The sequence below is a fragment of the Capra hircus genome, chromosome 16 (genome assembly GCF_001704415.2).
Source record: "Capra hircus breed San Clemente chromosome 16, ASM170441v1, whole genome shotgun sequence".
NCBI classification, from domain to species: Eukaryota; Metazoa; Chordata; class Mammalia; order Artiodactyla; family Bovidae; genus Capra; species Capra hircus.
Genome location: NC_030823.1, coordinates 29,032,736 through 29,054,291, shown reverse-complemented (window position 1 = coordinate 29,054,291; position 21,556 = coordinate 29,032,736). Strand labels below are relative to the sequence as shown.

At 36.9% G+C, this 21,556-nt stretch overlaps 1 protein-coding gene across 4 annotated transcripts in view; it reads right to left on the bottom strand.

Annotated features, from left to right (window-relative positions):
* The window catches only part of AHCTF1 (AT-hook containing transcription factor 1), a 91,702-nt gene that overhangs the window by 12,899 nt on the left and 57,247 nt on the right, over window positions 1-21,556 (bottom strand). For 3 of the 4 annotated variants that reach the window (XM_018060241.1, XM_018060242.1, XM_005690546.3), the window contains exons 22-32: window positions 18,369-18,513; window positions 18,157-18,288; window positions 17,343-17,493; window positions 16,733-16,883; window positions 16,295-16,402; window positions 11,703-11,895; window positions 9,486-9,689; window positions 8,415-8,829; window positions 3,467-3,590; window positions 1,472-1,569; window positions 305-513 (exon numbers count right to left, since the gene is read on the bottom strand). In XM_018060241.1, the coding sequence (XP_017915730.1) occupies window positions 305-513; window positions 1,472-1,569; window positions 3,467-3,590; window positions 8,415-8,829; window positions 9,486-9,689; window positions 11,703-11,895; window positions 16,295-16,402; window positions 16,733-16,883; window positions 17,343-17,493; window positions 18,157-18,288; window positions 18,369-18,513 (1,930 nt within the window). The remainder of the gene's footprint in view (window positions 1-304; window positions 514-1,471; window positions 1,570-3,466; window positions 3,591-8,414; window positions 8,830-9,485; window positions 9,690-11,702; window positions 11,896-16,294; window positions 16,403-16,732; window positions 16,884-17,342; window positions 17,494-18,156; window positions 18,289-18,368; window positions 18,514-21,556) is intronic. The other variant, XM_018060240.1, reaches the window with a different exon arrangement.

Genomic DNA, 21,556 nt, shown 5'->3' with positions numbered 1-21,556 from the left:
GAGTAGCTAATATTTGTTTTCTTATGGCTAAAAGACCTTTCATTTGAACTGGACACTGAGTGAAAATTATTAAAACTGTGACTTCTTTAACACAGTCTTTTGGTTTTCATGAAACCAATTTCTTAAAGGATGATCTCTATAATTCCACAATGTACTTTATATACCTTTTCAAACACAGATTTTTATAAAGGGATTTCTATATAGTAGTGAAATACATGAATACATTACATTAGAGCTATGGTTTGAAACCTAACTAAACCAACACTGAGAGACTGACAAAGAAATAGAAAATTATTATTTTTACATGAATTTCTTGAGTATCAGGAGGATCATCAGAAATTGGAGCCTTTTCTTCTAGTAAGTCAAAACTTGCTTTTAGTACATCAACTTCTATTTCATGATCTTCTTTTAAGTTCAACTCTACTTCCTGGTCAAGCCTATGTTCAGAGACCACAGGGCTTTCAGAGGTAACAGGCCCAGATCTTCCACTATCACCAGGGACTTCGGTCACGGCTGAAAAAAAAAATGAGAGTTAATCTTCCATGTTTGAAGCTAAACAAAGAAAAGATATATACACAATTGAGGAAGCAAACAGAAGGGGAAAGGCTGCACTGCACTTAATGTTTCCTTGAACAACTGTCAAGAGTGTCAAAACGTTTCTAACATCTTCGAAGAGGAAAAGCCTACGAGGATCTAAACAATACTCCTCCTTCATCAGTATCCACTCACTCAGTTTAGACAATACATATTTGCTTTTCAAAAAGATAAAATATAAACAATAAAATATTAAAAACCTGTGCACACCTGTTGACCTAGCAAGGCCATGTCTGGGAATCTATGTGAAAGAAATACTGACACAGAACATGCAAAGATGTATACACAGTAATATTCACTGCAGAAATGAATTAGCAAAACAAACTCATCTCTGAATAGCCACTGTCTAACTGAGAGGAGACACTCAAAAAAAAAAAAAAGGAAGGAAGAAGAAAAAAAATTCACTGGGGAAAAAAAAGTCAAATGAATTCCATATATCTGTTAATCTTCCCTGGAGCAAATTCAGACATTTGTGATTATTTTCCAATAACACTAAGCCAATCTTGGCTGCAAGTTATCACAAACACAGAATAAATATGGAAGTAACCCTGTGTAGATACCTGAAACCCAGAAGGTCAATAAACAGGTATACAGTCTTGGGTGGGGACAGGTAATTTACTTTTTTCCTCTTTAAATATGTCCACAAAAACCATTCTAAGACCTTCTACTGTTAGAACTACAGAGCATTTTATAAGCAACCATCTGCTCTGATAGCTGCCACGCTTCCTCAGAATCCTATTTTTAGCTAGGGAAACAACTGAAGAGGCATAACAGATAATAGTCTGGACTGTTATCCAGATTCTTTTGCCCTAAGAAAAGAACACTCTTTAGACAAAACACTAAAGTGAAATCATTCTGAAGTCAAAATAATACATACATTTATTGTTACCTGCTCTAATTGCAGAGGTACAGGTTTCAACAGAGACCAGTCCTTCGTCTAAAACAGGTACTGTGGACTTCAGGGTGAGGAGTTCCCTTCAGGAAGAGAAACACATACTTCAGTGTGTAAGAAGATCCATCTATTCTGACCTGCTTTAATCCTACCCCAACTCCTACTTTTAAAACCAAGGTTCAGAGACTATACAATTCAAGTACATTCTGAATAATACAACTATATAATTTACAAGTGAATTTAGAAACAAGTAATGTTGTATTTATTTTTCTTATTTTCTAATATTTTACTTTGTTGAAAACAATGGCATAACGTTAAACTACAAATAAAATGATTTTAAAATGCTGGTCGGTTAATTATCGGTGGTCACATTCTTCAAATAAATCCATCAAATATTATGGACATTTTCCCTATATACTTAGTAGATTCACTATTTTAAAGCCAACTGGAAAAAGTATGATAAATGACTTAGAATGGGAGACCAATGTAACCTCTATTAATCTACTTGACAAAAGTTCTACGAAGAGTTGACAGTGGTCCCTTTGTATTCTGAGGTGGCCTTCCCCTGAAGCCAGCTAAAGCATGCTGATTTTTAAAATGGGACAAATAAATTATAAAGCTCAAGAAAAAGTATGCATTTGGAATATGTACACATTTATTTATAGGTATATTTGTAAGACTTATCTCAATCACAATGTTTATAGTAAGGATAACCAAGAACCAACAACAAAATAAGTTTACATTTAAAAAGGAACTAGCTTGCCAAGATGTTGAATATTCACCTAGATTGTCACTGATGAATGCCAATTTCTGATCAAGTGATTGCTTTTTGATTTGTTGTTGCTGTAATCCACTGAACCCCTTATAATTTATACTAATTTTCATTAAAAATTTTAAAACCTTAGAATTAAATAACAATCTTGATGATCCTTTCGTACTATTTCTCCCTCCTTTTCCATGAAGGACTGGCAAAGATTTTAGTTATCATGACTTCTCTCTCAGAAGCGAAGAATATGACTGAGCTAAATGTATGAGAGGTGACGATTATAATACTGATTTTTTTATGGGTGGTCTGTGAAATCACTCTCAGAACTTACAGTGAAGCATTTACAGTATCTTAAATTGTCATGTTTTATGTGGGTTAATCTTAGTAAATTATACCCTTACAACTTCTTGATAAATGAAGCTGCAACTTTTTATTGTGTTCTCTACAACAGCATTACTCCAAAGTGCTGATATAAAATGTGTCCAGTCTTGCAATGAGATAAGGAATTTATGCCAGAAGATCAATTACCTCAATGATTAGTTCAGCTAACTTCCAAAAAGGCTATTGATAAGTATGTTAATGAAGCTGCTATCTTGTTGCAGACCATAAAGCCTTCAGTAACTAGCATCAACTTTACTAGTCCACACTTTAAGTAGCATTGTCCTACGTCCCTAGTATGCTGGCTGAATGTGTAAGCGCCAAATGAAACTGACGAACTGGGAGCGTAATAGTTCAAGCTGTCACTGAAAAACAACAACTTCTAACTTGAGTCTTGTAGCAACCAAATGGCAAGGATCAATACTGCCTCTGAACTACCTCCCTTATGGTCTGCCTTGGTGCTACAGGATACATACCAGATTACTGAGATCATGGAAAGCGGGAGAGCATGGAAGAATATGTGGCTGTAAGTGAAACTTCTGTTTTTCAACAGAAATAATATTCTTTGGTGATTCTAAAGAGTTCTGCGTCAGTTTATCATGTCTCTATATGTTTTAGGAAACCATCTGGTATCATTTCATAATAACTACTAAGTAACACTGAGTTGTGCAAATGAATTTCTTACATAACAGATACAGTACCAAAATGGAAATGACAGAGACAAAGAAAGATCTAAAGAAGAGTTAATCTATGCATGGAACAAATATCAATATTTACTACTGTTTCACAGCTTCATTAAACTTTATCAATATTTGAAATTTTCTCTATAAACTTACTCTTCAGGGACTGATGGTATACAAAGAGAAGCTTCAACTCCTTGAATGGGGTTTAAGTGATTTAATTCTGAAAGTACACCCTCCACAACTAAGCCATCCTTTGTTTCTGCATCTTCTAAAGTGCCTGTAAATAATACAGTTAAGAACATATTTATTTACTAAATGTTTAGCAATTACTTACAGTCTTGGCTTATTACTTTTTAGTAAGTTGTTGGGTCTGCTTTTTTGTATACTTTTAGTTTATTCCTTTGGCATCAGACAACCAGTTCCTCCTAATTCTCTGAGCATAGGCCAAACCCCACCCCAACCCGCTCTTTCATCTATAACTAATACTTTTGGCTTAGCAGGTTAGCAACTAGCTGAGCTAGTAAGATTCAAATCTAGCTGATTTCACTCTAAAGTCTGTGCTATATAATCCCCCCCACAAAACAATAAAAATGTCTATTTGAGACTGCCTCATCATTTTAGGACTAATTCATTGGAAGGACTGATGCTGAAGCTGAAGCCCCAATACTCTGGGCCACCTGATGTGAAGAACTGACTCATGTGAAAAGACCCTGAAGCTGGGAAAGACTTAAGGTAGGAGAAGGGGATGACAGAGGATGATGAGATGGATGGATGGCATTACTGACTCAATGAGTCTGAGTACTGAGTAGCCTCTGGGAGTTGATGGACAGGGAAGACTGGTGTGCTGAGGTCCATGGGGTCGCAAAGAGTCAGACATGACTGAGCAACCATGAGTGAAAATACTGCCAATAACATCCTCATCAAACAGTTACCATTCAAATATTTTAGTGGAACACAGCACACCAAAAGAGTATGTGAACTTCTAAAGATATGCTTATTTACAAAGACAGTCCTAAACTCTTAGATTATGATTATACAGTGGAAGTCACAAATAGATTCAAGGAATTAGATCTGATTGAGTACCTGAAGAACTACGGACGGAATTTCGAGACACTGTTCAGGAGGCAGGGATCAAGACCATCCCCAAGGAAAAGAAATGCAAAAAGGCAAAATGCCTGTCTGAGGAGGACTTACAGATAGCTGTGAAAAGAAGAGAAGTGAAAAAGCAAAGGAGAAAAGGAAAGATATAGCCATTTGAATGCAGAGTTCCAAAGAATAGCAAGGTGAGATAAGAAAGCCTTCCTCAGTGATCAGTGCAAAGAAATAGAGGAAAACAATAGAATGGGAAAGACTAGACCTCTCTTCTAGAAAATGAGAGATACCAAGGGAACATTTCATACAAAGATGGGCTCGATAAAGGACAGAAATGGTATGGACCTAACAGAAGCAGAAGATAAGAAGAGGTGACAAGAATACACAGAAGAACTACACAAAAAAGATCTTCACGACCCAGATAATCATGATGGTGTAATCACCAACCTAGAGCCAGACATCCTGGAATGCGAAGTCAAGTGGGCCTTAGGAAGCATCACTACAAACAAAGCTAGTGGAGGTGATGGAATTCCAGTTGAGCTATTTCAAATCCTGAAAGATGATGCTGTGAAAGTGCTTTCAATATACCAGTAAATTTGGAAAACTCAGCAGTGGCCGCGAGACTAGAAAAGGTCAGTTTTCATTCCAATCCCAAAGAAAGGCAATGCCAAAGAATACTCAAACTACCACACAACCGCACTCATCTCACATGCTAGTAAAGTAATGCTCAAAATTCTTCAAGCCAGGCTTCAGCAATACGTGAACTATGAATTCTAGATGGATTTAGAAAAGTCAGAGGACCCTGAGATCAAATTGCCAATATCCACTGGATCATCGAAAAAGCAAGAGAGTTCCAGAAAAGCATCTATTTCTACTTTATTGACTATGCCAAAGCCTTTGACTGTGTGGATCACAACTCTGGAAAATTTTTAAAGAGATGAGAATACCAGACCACCTGACCTGCCTCTTGAGAAAATTATACGTAGGTCAGGAAGCATCAGTTAGAAGTGGACATGGAACAGGCTAGTTCCAAATAGGAAAAGGAGTACGTCAAGGCTGTATATTTTCACCCTGCTTATTTAACTTAGATGCAGAGTACATCATGAGAAATGCTGGGCTGGAAGAAGCACAAGCTGGAATCAAGATTGCTGGGAGAAATATCAATAACCTCAGATATGCAGATGACACCACCCTTATGGCACAAAGTGAAGAACTAAAGAGCTTCTTTATGAAAGTGAAACAGGAGAAAGAAAAAGTTGGCCTAAACCTCAACATTCAGAAAACTAAGATCATGGCATCTGGTCCATCACTTCATGGGAAATAGATGGAGAAACAGTAGAAACAATGAGAGACTTTATTTTGGGGGGCTCCAAAATCACTGCAGATGGTGGCTGCAGCCATGAAATATACAGATGCTTGCTCCCTGGAAGAAAAGTTATGACCAACCTAGACAGCATATTAAAAAGGAGAGACATTACTTTGCCAACAAAGGTCCGTCTAGTCAAAGCTATGGTTTTTCCAGTCATCATGTATGGATATGAGAGTTGGACTATAAAGCAAGCTGAGTGCCAAAGAATTGATGCTTTTGAACTATGGTGTTGGCGAAGACTCTTGAGAGTCCCTTCGACTGCAAGGAGATCCAACCAGTCAATCCTAAAGGAAATCAGTCCTGAATATTCATTGCAAGGACTGATGCTGAAGCTGAAACTCGAATACTCTGGCCACCTGATGCGAAGAACTGACTCATTGGAAAAGACCCTGATGCTGGGAGGGATTGGGGGCAGGAGGAGGAGATGACAGAGGATGAGATGGCTGGATGGCATCACCGACTCAATGGACATGGGTTTGAGTGAACTCTGGGAGTTGGTGATGGACAGGGAGGCCTGGCGTGCCACACAGTCCCTGTGGTCACAAAGAGTCAGACATGACTGATCAACTGAACTGAAATTCTTAGAGCAATTAATAACGTGTTCAGTTCAGTTCAGTTCAGTCGCTCAGTCGTGTCCGACTCTTTGCAACCCCATGAATCACAGCACGCCAGGCCTCCCTGTCCATCACCAACTCCCAGAGTTCACTCAAACCCACGTCCATTGAGTTGGTGATGCCATCCAGCCATCTCATCCTCTGTCGTCCCCTTCTCCTCCTGCCCCCAATCCCTCCCAGCATCAGGGTCTTTTCCAATGAGTCAACTCTTCGCATGAGATGGTCAAAGTATTGGAGTTTCAGCTTCAACATGAGTCCTTCCAATTAACAACACCCAGGACTGATCTCCTTGCATTCCAAAGGACTCTTCTCCAACACCACAGTTCAAAAGCATCAATTCTTTGGTGCTCAGCTTTCTTCACAATCCAACTCTCACATCCATACATGACCACTGGGAAAACCATAGCCTTGAGTAGACGGACCTTTGTTGGCAAGGTAGGATCTCTGCTTTTCAATATGCTATCTAGGTTGGTCATAACCTTCCTTCCAAGGAGTAAGCTTCTTTTAATTTCATGGCTGCAGTCACCATCTGCAGTGATTTTGGAGCCCCCAAAAATAAAGTCTGACACTGTTTCCCCATCTACTTCCCATGAAGTGATGGGACCAGATGCCATGATCTTTGTTTTCTGAATGTTGAGCTTTAAGCCAACTTTTTTACTCTCCTCTTTCACGTTCATCAAGAGGCTTTTTAGTTCCTCTTCACTTTCTGCCATAAGGGTGGTGTCAGCTGCATATCTGAGCTTATTGATATTTCTCCCGGCAATCTTGATTCCTTCCAGCTTGTGGTTCCTCCAGCCCAGTGTTTCTCATGATGTACTCTGCATGTAAGTTAAATAAGCAGGGTGACAATATACAGCCTTGACGTACTCCTTTTCCTATTTGGAATCAGTCTGTTGTTCCATGTCCAGTTAATAATGTGTTACATTTATCAAATAAAGACAACATTAGCCCCAACTTCACTGGATTCATATTTTAAGAAACCTTAGTTCAGCTTAGGCAGAAAATATCTTCCCAAAGAAACCACTATGACACACATTTTTACACTGGTTTTACAGATTTAAAAATAGGAATTATCTTTAAATAAGCTTGTTAAATCTGTGCAGGAGTAATAAAGATAAAAATAGACTGAGTTTTCTGATCCACCAATTCTAAGCAAAGTTTCTCCCCTTTCTTGTGTTCCACTGGTTCCTACTGTGTCTCCCAGCATAGCATTTATCAAACTGCATTGCACACATTTGTTTGATTTAATCCACAATCGACTCCAGTCATCTTGCCTGGATAATTCCATGGACAGAGGAGCCTGGCAGGCTACAGTCCATGGGGTTGCAAAGAGTCAGGCATGTCTGATCAACTATCACTCACTGACTAGACTTTACATTACATGCAGGCAAGTGCCACGTCTACTTAGTTTATCCTTACCATCTAGCACATTTTTATTCTTTATCCTCTACTTTATTTATCCTTAATACCTAACACACACACAAAACAGGACCCTGTCCATTGCACAAGATTAGGGGCTCAACCATTCTTTGATAAATGAATATAAAGACAATTCATGGGTCTTTGAACATTTATTTTCACTTCCTAGTGATTATTTTGGAGGTAGGGATGGAGAGCAGAATGAACTTCCTGTTTTCTAAGCAGCTTTCTAGAAAGTTGAGGCTGCTGGATAGATAAGTTAATGTAGTCTGTAAAGGTAATATTATTATTTCTCATAACTATAGGAAGACCTTAAGTCACACTGATATTTGACATTGCTTCCTTAATCATTACTGTTCTTTTCTAAATTTCATTTCCAAATGGAAATAGAACACACATTAAATTCTCCTCTTCTCAAACCTCAAACATATTTATAATCAAAGTTTGTAAGTGGAAAGAATAAGATATGTGTACTATGGCTAGAACCTACTGTGCTATGATCATGTAATTATTTAACCCTGTTGCTTTCTTCAGTAGAAAAACTTCTATTCCAAATTTTACTGAAGGATATCAATGGCCATTTTTAATATCTGGGATGAGTCCTTACCCATTTGTTTCTCTGGCTCTGGAGGAGTCACTCCTGGTTTAAATGTATTTTTATCATTGTTCTTCTCAGTCTGTTCAGTTAAATTAGTAACCAGTTCAGTGGAAGAGCTCACTGACTTAGAGGCTATCAAAATATCTTCAAAGTCTTCTGGTAATGGAGCATCCTGATACTCTAAGGTAGTCTGGTCTGATCTGGTGGAAGTATTGCTATTTTCTACGCTCACATCCAGTTTCTCCAAACTTTGTGAAGTTGTATCCTGTGATCTGACATCCATTTCTTGATGCTCCTTTTCAGGGCTATCCAGGGGAAAAGATGTTGTCTTATCTTTGTTCCTCAGCCATTCAGTTTCTGCTGGAGCTCCACATTCATGTAAAGACGCAGTAATACATGTTTTTGCTTTGCTGTCATCTACAGTCTATCAAGTAAAGATTTGGAGAAAAAAATTTTTTAAATCAGTTAAATCTAACTTGTCCATCCCAATCATACCCCACCCTTTCCATGCTCTGTTATCTCCAAATTCTTTTCTCCATCAAAATTTACTTACTGTAAATTCATTCTCCTCAGACTGATGACTAAAAGTTAATGACTGCTAATGATTCTCTAATTGGTAATAGATCAGTACTTCCAAAAGACTAAAATACAGAATAGGCAAGATGCCCAATAACCACCAATGGGCTCCTATTAGCCTACAGTGAAGCTCTACAGACATACCTCCCCAACAGACAACAAACTAGGAACTTACTGAGAGCAGCAGTGCAATACAGGTTGAAAAACAAAGAGCACAAAACAAACAAAACCACCCATGGACCTTAATCCCAGTCTCGTTCCTTCCATCAAGTAACTATGTGGTTATAGACGATTTAACTTGGTGTTTCTAGCCCTATTTTCTTTACCTGTAAATGACAGGTTTGGCTTAGCCAAGGCCCTAAAGTCTCTCTCTGAATTAATGTTTTCTGATTTTATGACTATCTGCAAGACTGTATATAAAAATCTATAGCGATATCATTTACACTGATAGGAGCTTAATATGTTATTAAGAAGTCCTTTTGTTCCAACTATTATCAAACTTACTCCAGCAGTCCATTTCGTGGTTATGCCTTCTTCCATGAATGAAATTCTAGTTTCTTTGAGTCGTAAAGGAGGACTAAGAGATCTTCCAGGCGACAGAGAGGGAGATGCTAAAGGTGTCGTTCGAAGACCAGACCTTAGGATGGACTGAGGAGTGAACTCGGCAAATCCAGAGGAAGTAACCGACATAGCCAAAGTCTTAGCTTTCTATGACACAGAGTAAATGGAATTCACCATTAGTGTTTGTAAAAGACACTTACATAAGGACAGAGCCAAATGAGTGGCAATGATGGCTATATTCTCATCTCAATAAAAACATCAATAAGTATTATTATAGATTACTGGAAAGAAAACATAAAATTCTACTCAGAGCTTTCTATTTATAAGGCTACAAAACATAAAATTGCATCCATAATCATTCTAAACCTTGATTATTCCTAGGTTTAAGTTCAACTTAGAAAATAAAGTGCTGATAGAAGATAAATTATTTAACTATCGCTTAGAAAAACTTTAGAAGGTGAAAGAGATGATACTGTGTGATGAACAGAATCTAGTTTAATTATAGCAAGCTAATCTAAATTACAGAGAAGGCAATGGCACCCTACTCCAGTACTCTTGCCTGGAAAATCCCATGGATGGAGGAGCATGGTAGGCTGCTGTCCATGGGGTCGAGAAGAGTCAGGCATGACTGAGCGACTTCACTTTCACTTTTCACTTTCATGCATTGGAGAAGGAAATGGCAACCCACTCCAGTGTTCTTGCCTGGAGAATCCCAGGGACGGGTGAGCCTGGTGGGCTGCCATCTGTGGGGCTGCACAGAGTCGGACACGACTGAAGCGACTTAGTAGTAGTAATCTAAATTAATAAGATTGACTTTAAGAATGTTTTAGAAAAAATGTAATTCCATTACATGAATCCAATAGTAACTGACTTACTTATGAGAATTCTGATGGTTTACTACAATGGTTACCAATAATTAGCAGATGAACTAGTTAGCAAAAACAATTTCCTCACTTAATCTCTCCTCTAAAGGACTCGTAAACAAATTACTGGATCCTATTAGATTATTAAATTCCATTAGATCCATCATAAGATTATATTGATTTTTTTCCTAGATTCTTTTTGGTAGCAAGTACAAAATTACTCCCTCATTTAATTTCATTTGAACTTAATTGCAGATTATATAAAGTATGAGTGTTTTTCTATAGAAGAAAAAAGTTAGAAATACTATGCTGCTGCTGGTGCTGCTAAGTCGCTTCAGTCGTGTCCGACTCTGTGCGACCCCAGAGACAGCAGCCCACCAGGCTCCCCCGTCCCTGGGATTCTCCAGGCAAGAACACTGGAGTGGGTTGCCATTTCCTTCTCTAATGCATGAAAATGAAAAGCAAAAGAGAAGTCACTCAGTTGTGTCCGACTCTTAGCGACCCCATGGATTGCAGCCTACCAGGCTCCTCTGTCCATGGGATTTTCCAGGCAAGAGTACTGGAGTGGGGTGCCATTGCTTTCTCCGAGAAATACTATACTGGATATTAAATATTAGGAACTTAATCTTAGCAACCACCTTTTCAATTTCTTTTAATAACTATTTTAGGAATAGCATTTATTGAAGTATCTTTTATCCAGTTTGAAAAGTAAGAATTCCTTGGCTTCACTTTAAATGCTGGATATCCAGAAACAATTAAGGAAAAAATAATAAAAAGTTCTGGGACTCACTCCAGAATACCAGACAAGGAACTTGCAGAGAACATTTGTGAAAATGGCTTTCCAGCAGGAAGGTAAAAATCCACTATTACCAGTCATCACAAGTTTAGCTGTGGTTTCTCTGCTAGTAATTTATCAGAAAGGGTGAAGGAAAAAGCAATTTCCTACTGACAGTAGGAAAGAGTAACACTTTATAATTTTACTGAAGGAGCTAGAATTTAAAATAAAACTTTAAAAAATGTTAAGAATGAGAAAGTATTTGATGAAGGAATAGCAAAATGGTATCAGAAAAAAAAAACCACACACAAGAACATGAAAGCATTTTTCAAAGAAAAAAGGCTAATTTATAATATAGTAAGCATTTGGAAACATATCCACAGAAAAAGGGAAAATAAAGGCTTAAAACCCTATTACCCAGAGATGCTGATTATAAATAGTTTCATTTTTCTCTGCTATTTGTAAGGAACTTCCTAGCTTCACTATGAATACTAGACGCTAGATGCGTAATATAATACTTACCTTAACAACAAGAGGAGTTTCAAGTAAATGTAATTCTGAAGCCCTGGAGGCATTCTGACGTGATCCTTTTAATTGTGAACTTACTGGCAATGAACTAGATGCCAGGGACCAAGGAGACCGTGTGGGGCTTTGCTGAATAAACTCCAAACACTGAGAGGGCTGGGGGACAGGATGAACAACGAAATCCAGCAGTCTGTAATCACAGTATACATATAAAAAGAAAAATCCTGGTAACATATTTTGAGTTATACTGAAGAAACAAAAAGAATTAGTATCCCATTTAATTATGCAAACTTCTATATTCACTGGTAAATATGATAACCATATGAAAATATAAATTCAGACAAGTATATTACTATCTGTAATGCCACCCTTAGTTTCAAAAATCAGAATTAATTCAGTAGTGAAAAAAGAGAATTATGAAACCTAGATAGCAATTTGATCATGCTCCCACTGCTGCTGCTGCTAAGTCATTTCAGCCATGTCCAACTCTCTGCGACCCCATAGACGGCAGCCCACCAGGCTCCTCTGTCCCTGGGATTCTCCAGGCAAGAATACTGGAGTTGGTTGCCGTTTCCTTCTCCAATGGAGAAGTGAAAGTGAAGTCGCTCAGTCGTGTCCAACTCTTCGCAACCCCATGGACTGTAGCCTACCAGGCTCTTCCATCCATGGGATTTTCCAGGCAAGAGTACTGGAGTGGGTTGCCATTTCCTTCTCCGATCATGCTCCCCACTCCCTCAAAAGGAGTTATAGCCCTCCTCCCTCCCTTAACCAACTGAGCCTCTCTATGAGCCAACCATTTATTTTCAAATGACGACAAACAGTTAATGATACAAGCAATGTAACGCTTCCCTAGCAAGCCATTCACTGCAATTCACTTTCATCAACATAGAAATTCCTTTCACCTACATGAAATGTACATAATGAATACTGGTTTATTTACCTTTACGGTTCTGATCAGTACACTTAGCAACCAAAGGAAATGTTAATTTTCTCAAATTAATGAGGTTAGTAGCAAAACAGAATCCCAGGACTACACTCAATGGTTTTTTTTTCTACAGTGTCCTGGACATTTTTATCATATCAGATGATAAAAATGATCTCATAGATGACTTGTATTAAGTATGCATAGTCCAAACAGCTTAAAAACCTAAGTTTAAAAAATAAACTTGAAGGTGAAATTTTTCAATTATGATTTTTGTGGACCATTTATAAACATACGGTCACTACTTTCCCAGTTTCCTAATAGTTTATTTTATGGCTACATTCCTAGCAACAAAAACACTACCTCAAGATGCCTATGTGATTCAGCTGAGAATAACCACAAAAGTAAGTTTGGTGCCCAGAAATAGTAATTTCTTGCTGCTATGCCTTCTTTGCCATTCTATCCTTTAAGTTCAAGATTTTTACTGCAAGAGATGGCAGACCAACAGAAATCACAGGTGCTTCAAAACAACTTATTATGTGGTGGGGAAATATTTACAGGAAGTATTTTCTTCCTCTAAATACAGTATCTTTGCATTTGTTATTCTGTACTAAGCACAGCTCTGAGATTTCTACCAAACCAAAAACATTCAGTCAGGTTGCTAGACATTTCTTTCTCTGTTGTCTTCTGATTCTTCTTTCCTTCTCTACTTCATTTGCATTCAAATTATATATTTGTAAACTTTTGCTCACTTTTTTATTGAGCTATCCCAAATAGGTATTTTGTTAAATGCCTTGCATTAGGCTGAAATTTATGTTTAAGGTGCCTATTTAGGAAAGATTATTTCTCAGAAGCAAGGTCTGTGCAACAAGTGGTATACCTACTGAGTAAGAGCAAAATTCTTATACTAACAAGACTTGATGTGTTTAAGTTATATTTTAAAAAGATATGAAGAAAAAAATTTTTGATTGTTTTCTGAACAAAGTGTTAAATATCACATTAGGTCTTTTATTTCCTCAACAACTTTTTGACCATGATCCAAGTAGGTAATGCATTTTAGATTATGCACATATAGAAAACATGAATTACATAAAATGGCATTCAGCCTTATTATGTTCAGTGCCCATTGATATTATCTATGCTAAGCCACAATCCATTAAATTTTACTTACACTAACACACACCCAATTTGAAAAATATAGAAGCAAGAAGTGGAATGATTTTTATAAAAGGTAAATATTCACACCTCAATCAGCTCTATTCCATATGTGTTAACACTGGCTTTAAAGGATTCTCATAATAGTCCTTAGGCCATTAGTAGGCCTGAACACTTATTATCTCTCCCTTCTTGAATTGCAGACCTATTCAATGGTAAAGCGGCTGCCTACAATGAGGGAAACCAGGGTTCAATCCTTGGGTCAGGAAGATCTCCTGGAGAAAGGAAATGGCAACCCACTCCAGTATTCTTGCCTGGAAAATCCCATGGATGGAGCCGAACAGTCCATGGAACTGCAAAAAGTCAGACACAACTGAGCAACTTCACTTTCACTTTCAAGTACAAAGAAACTGAGATAAAGTGACTTGTGGGAAAAAACCAAAACTATTGGTAAAAAACCATGTCAGTGATAATGACTTCTATTTGAAGCAACCTTTTCACCATCTCCTTATGGTAATAAAGGAAAAGAACCTCAATTTAAGAAAATCTAACCCAAAAAAGGGAAAATCCTTTCATAATTTGAAAAGATATCCATTATATACACTACAAATGGGTTGAGCCCAATTGTTTTTAAGTTATTAACTTATTCTGGAATCAAGATTGCTGGGAGAAATATCAATAACCTCAGATATGCAGATGACACCACCCTTATGGCAGAAAGTGAAGAGGAGCTAAAAAGCCTCTTGATGAAAGTAAAAGAGGAGAGTGAAAAAGTTGGCTTAAAGCTCAACATTCAGAAAACGAAGATCATGGCATCCGGTCCCATCACTCCATGGCAAATAGATGGGGAAACAGTGGAAACAGTGTCAGACTTTATTTTTGGGGGCTCCAAAATCACTGTAGATGGTGACTACAGCCATGAAATTAAAAGACGCTTACTCCTTGGAAGAAAAGTTATGACCAACCTAGATAGTATATTCAAAAGCAGAGACATTACTTTGCCGACTAAGGTCCACCTAGTCAAGGCTATGGTTTTTCCTGTGGTCATGTATGCATGTGAGAGATGGACTGTGAAGAAGGCTGAGCGCCGAAGAATTGATGCTTTTGAACTGTGGTGTTGGAGAAGACTCTTGAGAGTCCCTTGGATCCAACCAGTCCATTCTGAAGGAGATCAACCCTGGGATTTCTTTGAAAGGAATGATGCTAAAAGCTGAAGCTCCAGTACTTGGGCCACCTCATGCGAAGAGTTGACTCATTGGGAAAGACTCTGATGCTGGGAGGGATTGGGGGCAGGAGGAGAAGGGGACGACAGAGGATGAGATGGCTGGATGGCATCACTGACTCAATGGACAATGAGTCTGAGTGAACTCCAGGAGATGGTGATGGACACAGGGAGGCCTGGAGTGCTGCAATTCATGGGGTCGCAAGGAGTCAGACACGACTGAGTGACTGAACTGAACTGAATTTATTCTGAGTACCTTTATTCTTAGTATCAAAACTATTTCAACAACATTATGTCATTTTGTCTTGGATAAATTGTAAAAAGTCAAAAATTTTCAACAATTATGGTCATATTATTAAAGAGAAAGAATCATTACATTAAGAGATAGTTGTACTCTGCTATTGATGATCATGAATACTTCTCCACTCTCCAATGCCTTTTGCCTTAAATAAAATAAACAACCACAGTTCCATCTTGGATACAAAATTTCAATTTAACTATTTACTACTCTAATAACCATAGGTTTAAGAAATAAAAGTATTATTGTACTAAAGCCACTTAAGACATTTTAGTAGGCTCAGTTAAACAGGAGCAAGTTTTTAGAAGCCAACCAAGATTAGCTGGGATTTACAAAAAATAACCTTCATTCTTGGGTCTGAATCAGAGAGATTAAAGAAAACAAACAAATAATTTATTTTGCTTATGATTTTAATACAACAAAGTTTGCTTTTCTTTAAGCAGTCTGAAATCATTAAGCAAAATTCTAAGTAGATTATCAGCTGATGTAAAATTCCTTAAAAGTACTATAAAACTGCCCAAACTATTTTTTTTAAAGGAAGCATTAAAAAACTCCTTCAATAATTTAAAACAGTATTTATGAAGACTTGAAAGATACTTTTAAAATTATAGTGTAATTATTAAGTATCATCTCACACTGGTCAGACTGACTATCATCAAGAAGTCTTCAAATAATAAAAGCTAAAGAGGGTATGGAGAACAGAGAGCCCTCTTACACTGCCGGTGGGAATATAAATTGGTATAGTCACCATGGAAAACAGAATCGGGCTTCCTTAAAAAATATATAATGGACATATATATAATATACATATATATATATATATATATAAAGGAATTAGTCAAAAAAGGAATGAAATATTGCCATTTGTAAGCAACATGGATGAACCTGGAGAATACCATTATTAAGTGAAGTAAGTGAAATTAAGACAAATATCCTATCAGTTTAAGTCTTGTCTAACACTGTCTTTTAAAAGTGATTAAATAAATTCTTACCTAGAAATTCTTTGTGATGCCTTTGTAATTGGTGTTCCAACAAATGCCTCAGGCAGCTCTGGATCTGGGAGAGAATATGCTACAGGAGAGGGTTCCTCTACATTAGGACTACAGAGAAAATAAAAATTTAACTTTTGATTATGTATCACAAAGAAGGCTAAATTATCAATACAAATACTGTAAGAAGGTGAGGTTAGATGGGAAGGGGACTATCTTTTTTTCACCATGTATATTCTGCTTATTTACAAATAACAATGAATATAATTGGTTTCAAATTTAAGAACAAAGAATGTTCTTCTTGCAAGCAAAGTAGACAACACAAAACATTTTTCCTACATACACTAATAAGCTCTAAGGCTGGACTGTTTATGAATGCAGCTGATAACCCAGGGAAGATTAGCAAGCAGCATTATTGTAAAAGGTGTAAGAAAAACATACCTATTATAGACAGAGATGCTATTTTCAGGTTCATTACTTGCCCAGATCTCTCCAATTTTAGATAACACATTATTGATGAAAGTAGATCTTGTTAACACAGTCCCGGTTACAGCCTGCTTTGGAACTGCTGATAATGGTTTTGGCCTAGAAACTGTGAAACAAAAAAGGTAGTATTTAATTTCATCTCTAACACCAGGATTTTAAAGTAGATAGACTAATATGGCAAAGTGATTGGAGAAAACAAAACATGAGTAGTTCAATTATATTTGGTTTAGCAATATATGTGCAGAAATTTAACAATTTTGGCTTTTAGGAGATGGTGAAATAATTATTCTACATGTTTTCTAAAAGTCAGCAGTCTTCAAATGAAATCAAAAGAGTTCTGTCACTCTGCACTAAAAAAACTAGAAAGTTTAAAAGTTCTAAGGAAGCTTTCGCTTTCTTGGGGTAGAACAACCAATAAAAAACCAAACAAACAAAACCACAAAGCATCACTGTGATGAATCTAAGCAAAATTGAGCTAAACAGAAGATAACAAAGGTTTCAGAAGATAATCATTCAATATCTTTTCTAGCACAATATTTTAGGACATTTTTCAATGAAATCTTACCTTCTCGAAAAACTGATGATGCTGACAGATGGTAAGGCTTTGCTCGCTCAATGGCTAATTTTCGCTGGACTCTAGGAAGAATTTTCCCATATTGGTCTATTATAGAATTTCGAGTCACTGATCTCTCTCGCAAACGAGGATCACGATCATTCTATCGAATATAACATAACTGGTAAAAATTTAATCTTCAAAAATGTTAGGTGCTATGTCTATTATTTACATTTAATTTATAATTATGAATACACAAGAATACCTTCCTCCTTTCTACATACCCATTCTTCCAAACCAAAGACATCATACACACAACCTAACTGCTTCATCAATTCTTACCCATCAATAAATTCCAAGTCTCTCCTTCCCAGCCTTATTTACAACTAATAAAACCAATGATTTTCATTTACTAAGCAACATGTTCCATCACACACACCTCTGTGCATCCTCACAAAAGATACTGTCATTCTACAATTAAGGAAACCAAGGTTCAGAGTGTGTCCAAGCACATAGAGCCAATGAGCAATTAGTCCAACCCCTAAAATCTATGCTTTTTGCACTATTTATTTCCTACTGTTGTCCTCTACCAATTGCTATTTTCCCTGAGTGAGTAAAGTAGTTAGACTGGTAAGACTGTGGGCAGATACCTTAACAGAAATGGCACATATAAAAGAACTGGATAAGTAACAACATCCTGTTTGTCAATTCTGCTACAGAAAGTGAGGATTTTCTAAATTTAAGATTATACAAAGCTCTTCTATAATGAAGTCATCTGTTTTCCCTATTCTCTTGTTCCCCCATAATAAAACAAGTTCAACTGTACCATAAGATTAATCTTCAGAGTCTGGTTCAGCTTCAAGGCAGGAATATAATTGGCACGCTGCAAATGGTGAACTAAAAGGAATTCATGATTCTGAACACTCGCACTGGACTGTAAAAATCTCACCAAACACTCCTAGAAAGAAAAAAATAGATTTGTAAGCTATTAACTTATCCTAAATTTCCAGATATAAGTTTACACTGACAAATCCTTACCTGCTCAGTGTCTGTGAATGGTAGCTTCAATAAATCCTCCATTAAGCCCATCTCCTGACAGACTTCATACGTATGCTTGAGCAGCTCCTCTATATTCAACCTATTAGAATGTTGTCGCAGTAAAGTCCAGGCCTCCACCATGCACCTGAAATCAATATTTATCAAAGTTTAGTTTTAGAAAAGCTATTTAAAATGTTCAAAACAAGACATCCACCTGAAGAATCCCAAAGATACTTTGTGCATGCATCTTAGTCGTGCCTGACTCTGCGACCAACATGGACTGTAGCCTGCAAGGCTCCTCCGACCATGGGATTTCCCAGGCAAGAACACTGGAGTGAGCTGCCATTTTCTCCTCCAGGGGATCTTCCTGACCCAAGGATCAAACTATCTCCTGCACTGGTAGGTGGATTCTTTACCAGTGAGTCATCTGGGAAGCCCAAAAGATACTATGTACATATTATTTAAAAGTATTTTAAAATTTTATTCAATACTAATCACTGTGAAGTAGTAAAGAAAATAAGGTAGCTTTAAAAACTTTATCATGGAATGTTGACTATACCATGTTATTTATTGAATATTCCACTGAAAATAAAAACCAGAATTGTTTTTGGACAGAGAATGGTTTTGAGTGTACGAGTTGTCTACTCTCATGACCATGGTAAACGGGAGCTGCAGCTCACTGTCGATGCCCAGCATCGTTAAGAGAAAATCACACTGCATATAGTTAGCTTAGGAAAAGACCAAAATTCAAACTATGGTTACTACTTCATATATGCATACTGCTTTGCACCATTTTAAAGTTGAAAAAATTATAAGTTGAAGCATCGTTAAGTCAGGGACCATCTGAACCCAAGAGTTCAAGAAGACAAAAATCTAATGCAATCTGGACAGAACTGAAATATTCAAGTGAGATTCTTAAGAAAGTGACACTGAGCATGAGAAGAGTAGAAAAGAAAATGAGCAAAGACCTAGAGGCAGAAACAGCATATTGTGTTTATGGGAAAGTAGAAGCCTTAGCTTAGCAACTCTTCTTAGTAAGATTTTGGCTTATCTACAGCAAGATCTGATTAGAGAACTTAGGTCAAATCAGACAGTTTTAGAAACCAAGTGGGGCTGCTGAAACATCCTTCTGTGAGCAATAGGTCATTAAATGAAGCAATGTGTCTCATGATACACTGATAAGTAAAAATCAACATGAATAATAAGAATTTCTAAAAATTAACCAATAAACAAAGCCTGTGAGTCTTTATGTACTTATATAAAGAACAAAATGTCTTGAAAGACACATACTAAGATTAACAATGATAAGTCTCACATGTAGAATTTTTGGAAGGGCTGATAAGTGTCAAAGCAGAAGCAGGCGTAGAATAAAAAATGGCAAGTAGGTAGGAATAATTTTCTAAAAAAAAGTCATCATTCCTAATTTCAAGTGAATAGGTAATTTTGATTTTAATAGTCCAGTGGCTAAGACTGCGTTTCCAGTGCAGGAAGCCCAGGTTCCATTCCTGGTAAGGGAAGTAGATCCCACATGCCACAACTAAGACCAGGCACAGCACCCCCTACCAAAAGTTTTAACTATAGTTTTTATTGAAATAATCACAAAAATTGAAATAATGACTTGCAAATAAAAAACTGACATGCATAAAAAACACAGAATACATGAACCAAGTTACAGCAATTAGTATTCATAATGAAAATGCATCTGAGGAAATTTTAGCAGCACTGCCCCAGACTTTCTGTATATACAAAGTTTCTTGGGGGAGCAAATCCCACTGTTGGCAGTTCAGGACCCTAAAATTTTTATTGTTTGACTAGAATATTTTACATATTCTATAAAACTTATAAAAACAATAGTGCAAATAAGTAAAACATTTAGGGGTATTACCTAAAAATCTACATCTGAAATTGCCTTGCACTCCTTTTTCTACCAGGACAGGCAAGACAGTGTGGTTGTTATAACCTGAGTATCTAAGAGAGGTAGTTTTTTCCCCCAAAATAAAAAATCTGGGAGTGTTAAAAATGAGCACACCATTTCTACAGAAAGAAAAATAGATAATGAAGATGAATGAACATCTAATCATTAATTTTAATATAAAGAAATAGATGAAGTGGGTATAATAAAATCTTTTATCTGTTAAATCTGATGGAGGATGGGTACATGGAATTTTCATCGTACTATAGTACTATTCTACTTTTGCGTATTCTGGAATCTGCTTACAAAATGCTTGAACCAAAATAAATTTCAGCTGCATCAAAAATTTAAATGATAAAACAAAAATCACAAAGTAGTAACAGAAACAGCGAGAGGATTAAATAATATTGAAATAGAAGAGACAGTCACAAAACATTGGCAACTCTAATTTCATAAAATAGCTCTTCATGAAAAGATGCATTCTACTATTATAGTGAGACTAATCACATTAATATTACCATTTTCACCAATCAGCTGGATAAATGTCTAACTAAAGGGTATAACACAAAGTGAGACACACATGGAAGGTAATATGCCTTATCAAAATTAAAATTGCAAATATCCTTTCACCCAGTTGGAGAGGAAATGGCAACCCACTCCAGTATTCCTTCCTGGAGAATTCCCTGGATGGAGGAGCCTGGTGGGCTACAGTACATGGGGTCACAAAGAGTCCAACACGACTGAGTGACTAACACTTACACTTTTCACCCAGTAATTCTACTCCCAGGATTTTACAAAATAAATTTGCACTTGTGTAAAATGGGTGGTTACTCATACATCGCAGTGTCTGAAATGGCATAAGATTAAAACCACCCAAATGTTCACTAAGCGAAGGCAGTTAAACAAATCCTGGTACATCCACATAATGAACTATTATGCAATGATTAAAATAAGGAAGCTCTTTATGTACTATCAGGAAATGAATTCCAAACTAAATAACTTTTAAAAATATGCTGCAGATGGATGACAGCATGTATTTTTTTAAGGGGGGAGGGGTGGCAATGACATACATGTGTATTTGCTTAGTATGTCCCAGAATGTCTCAGGAAAGAGGCACTAGAGATTACTAACACTGGTTGGGTACTGTGAGGAAGCTTAGGTGGCTGCGAATTTACTGTGTATCCTTTTGTAATTTTAGAAAAAAGCATGTAAATATCTTACTATTCAAAAAACAAAAAGAACCGTATTCTTGCCTCTCTTCTCCCAGCCTATATAC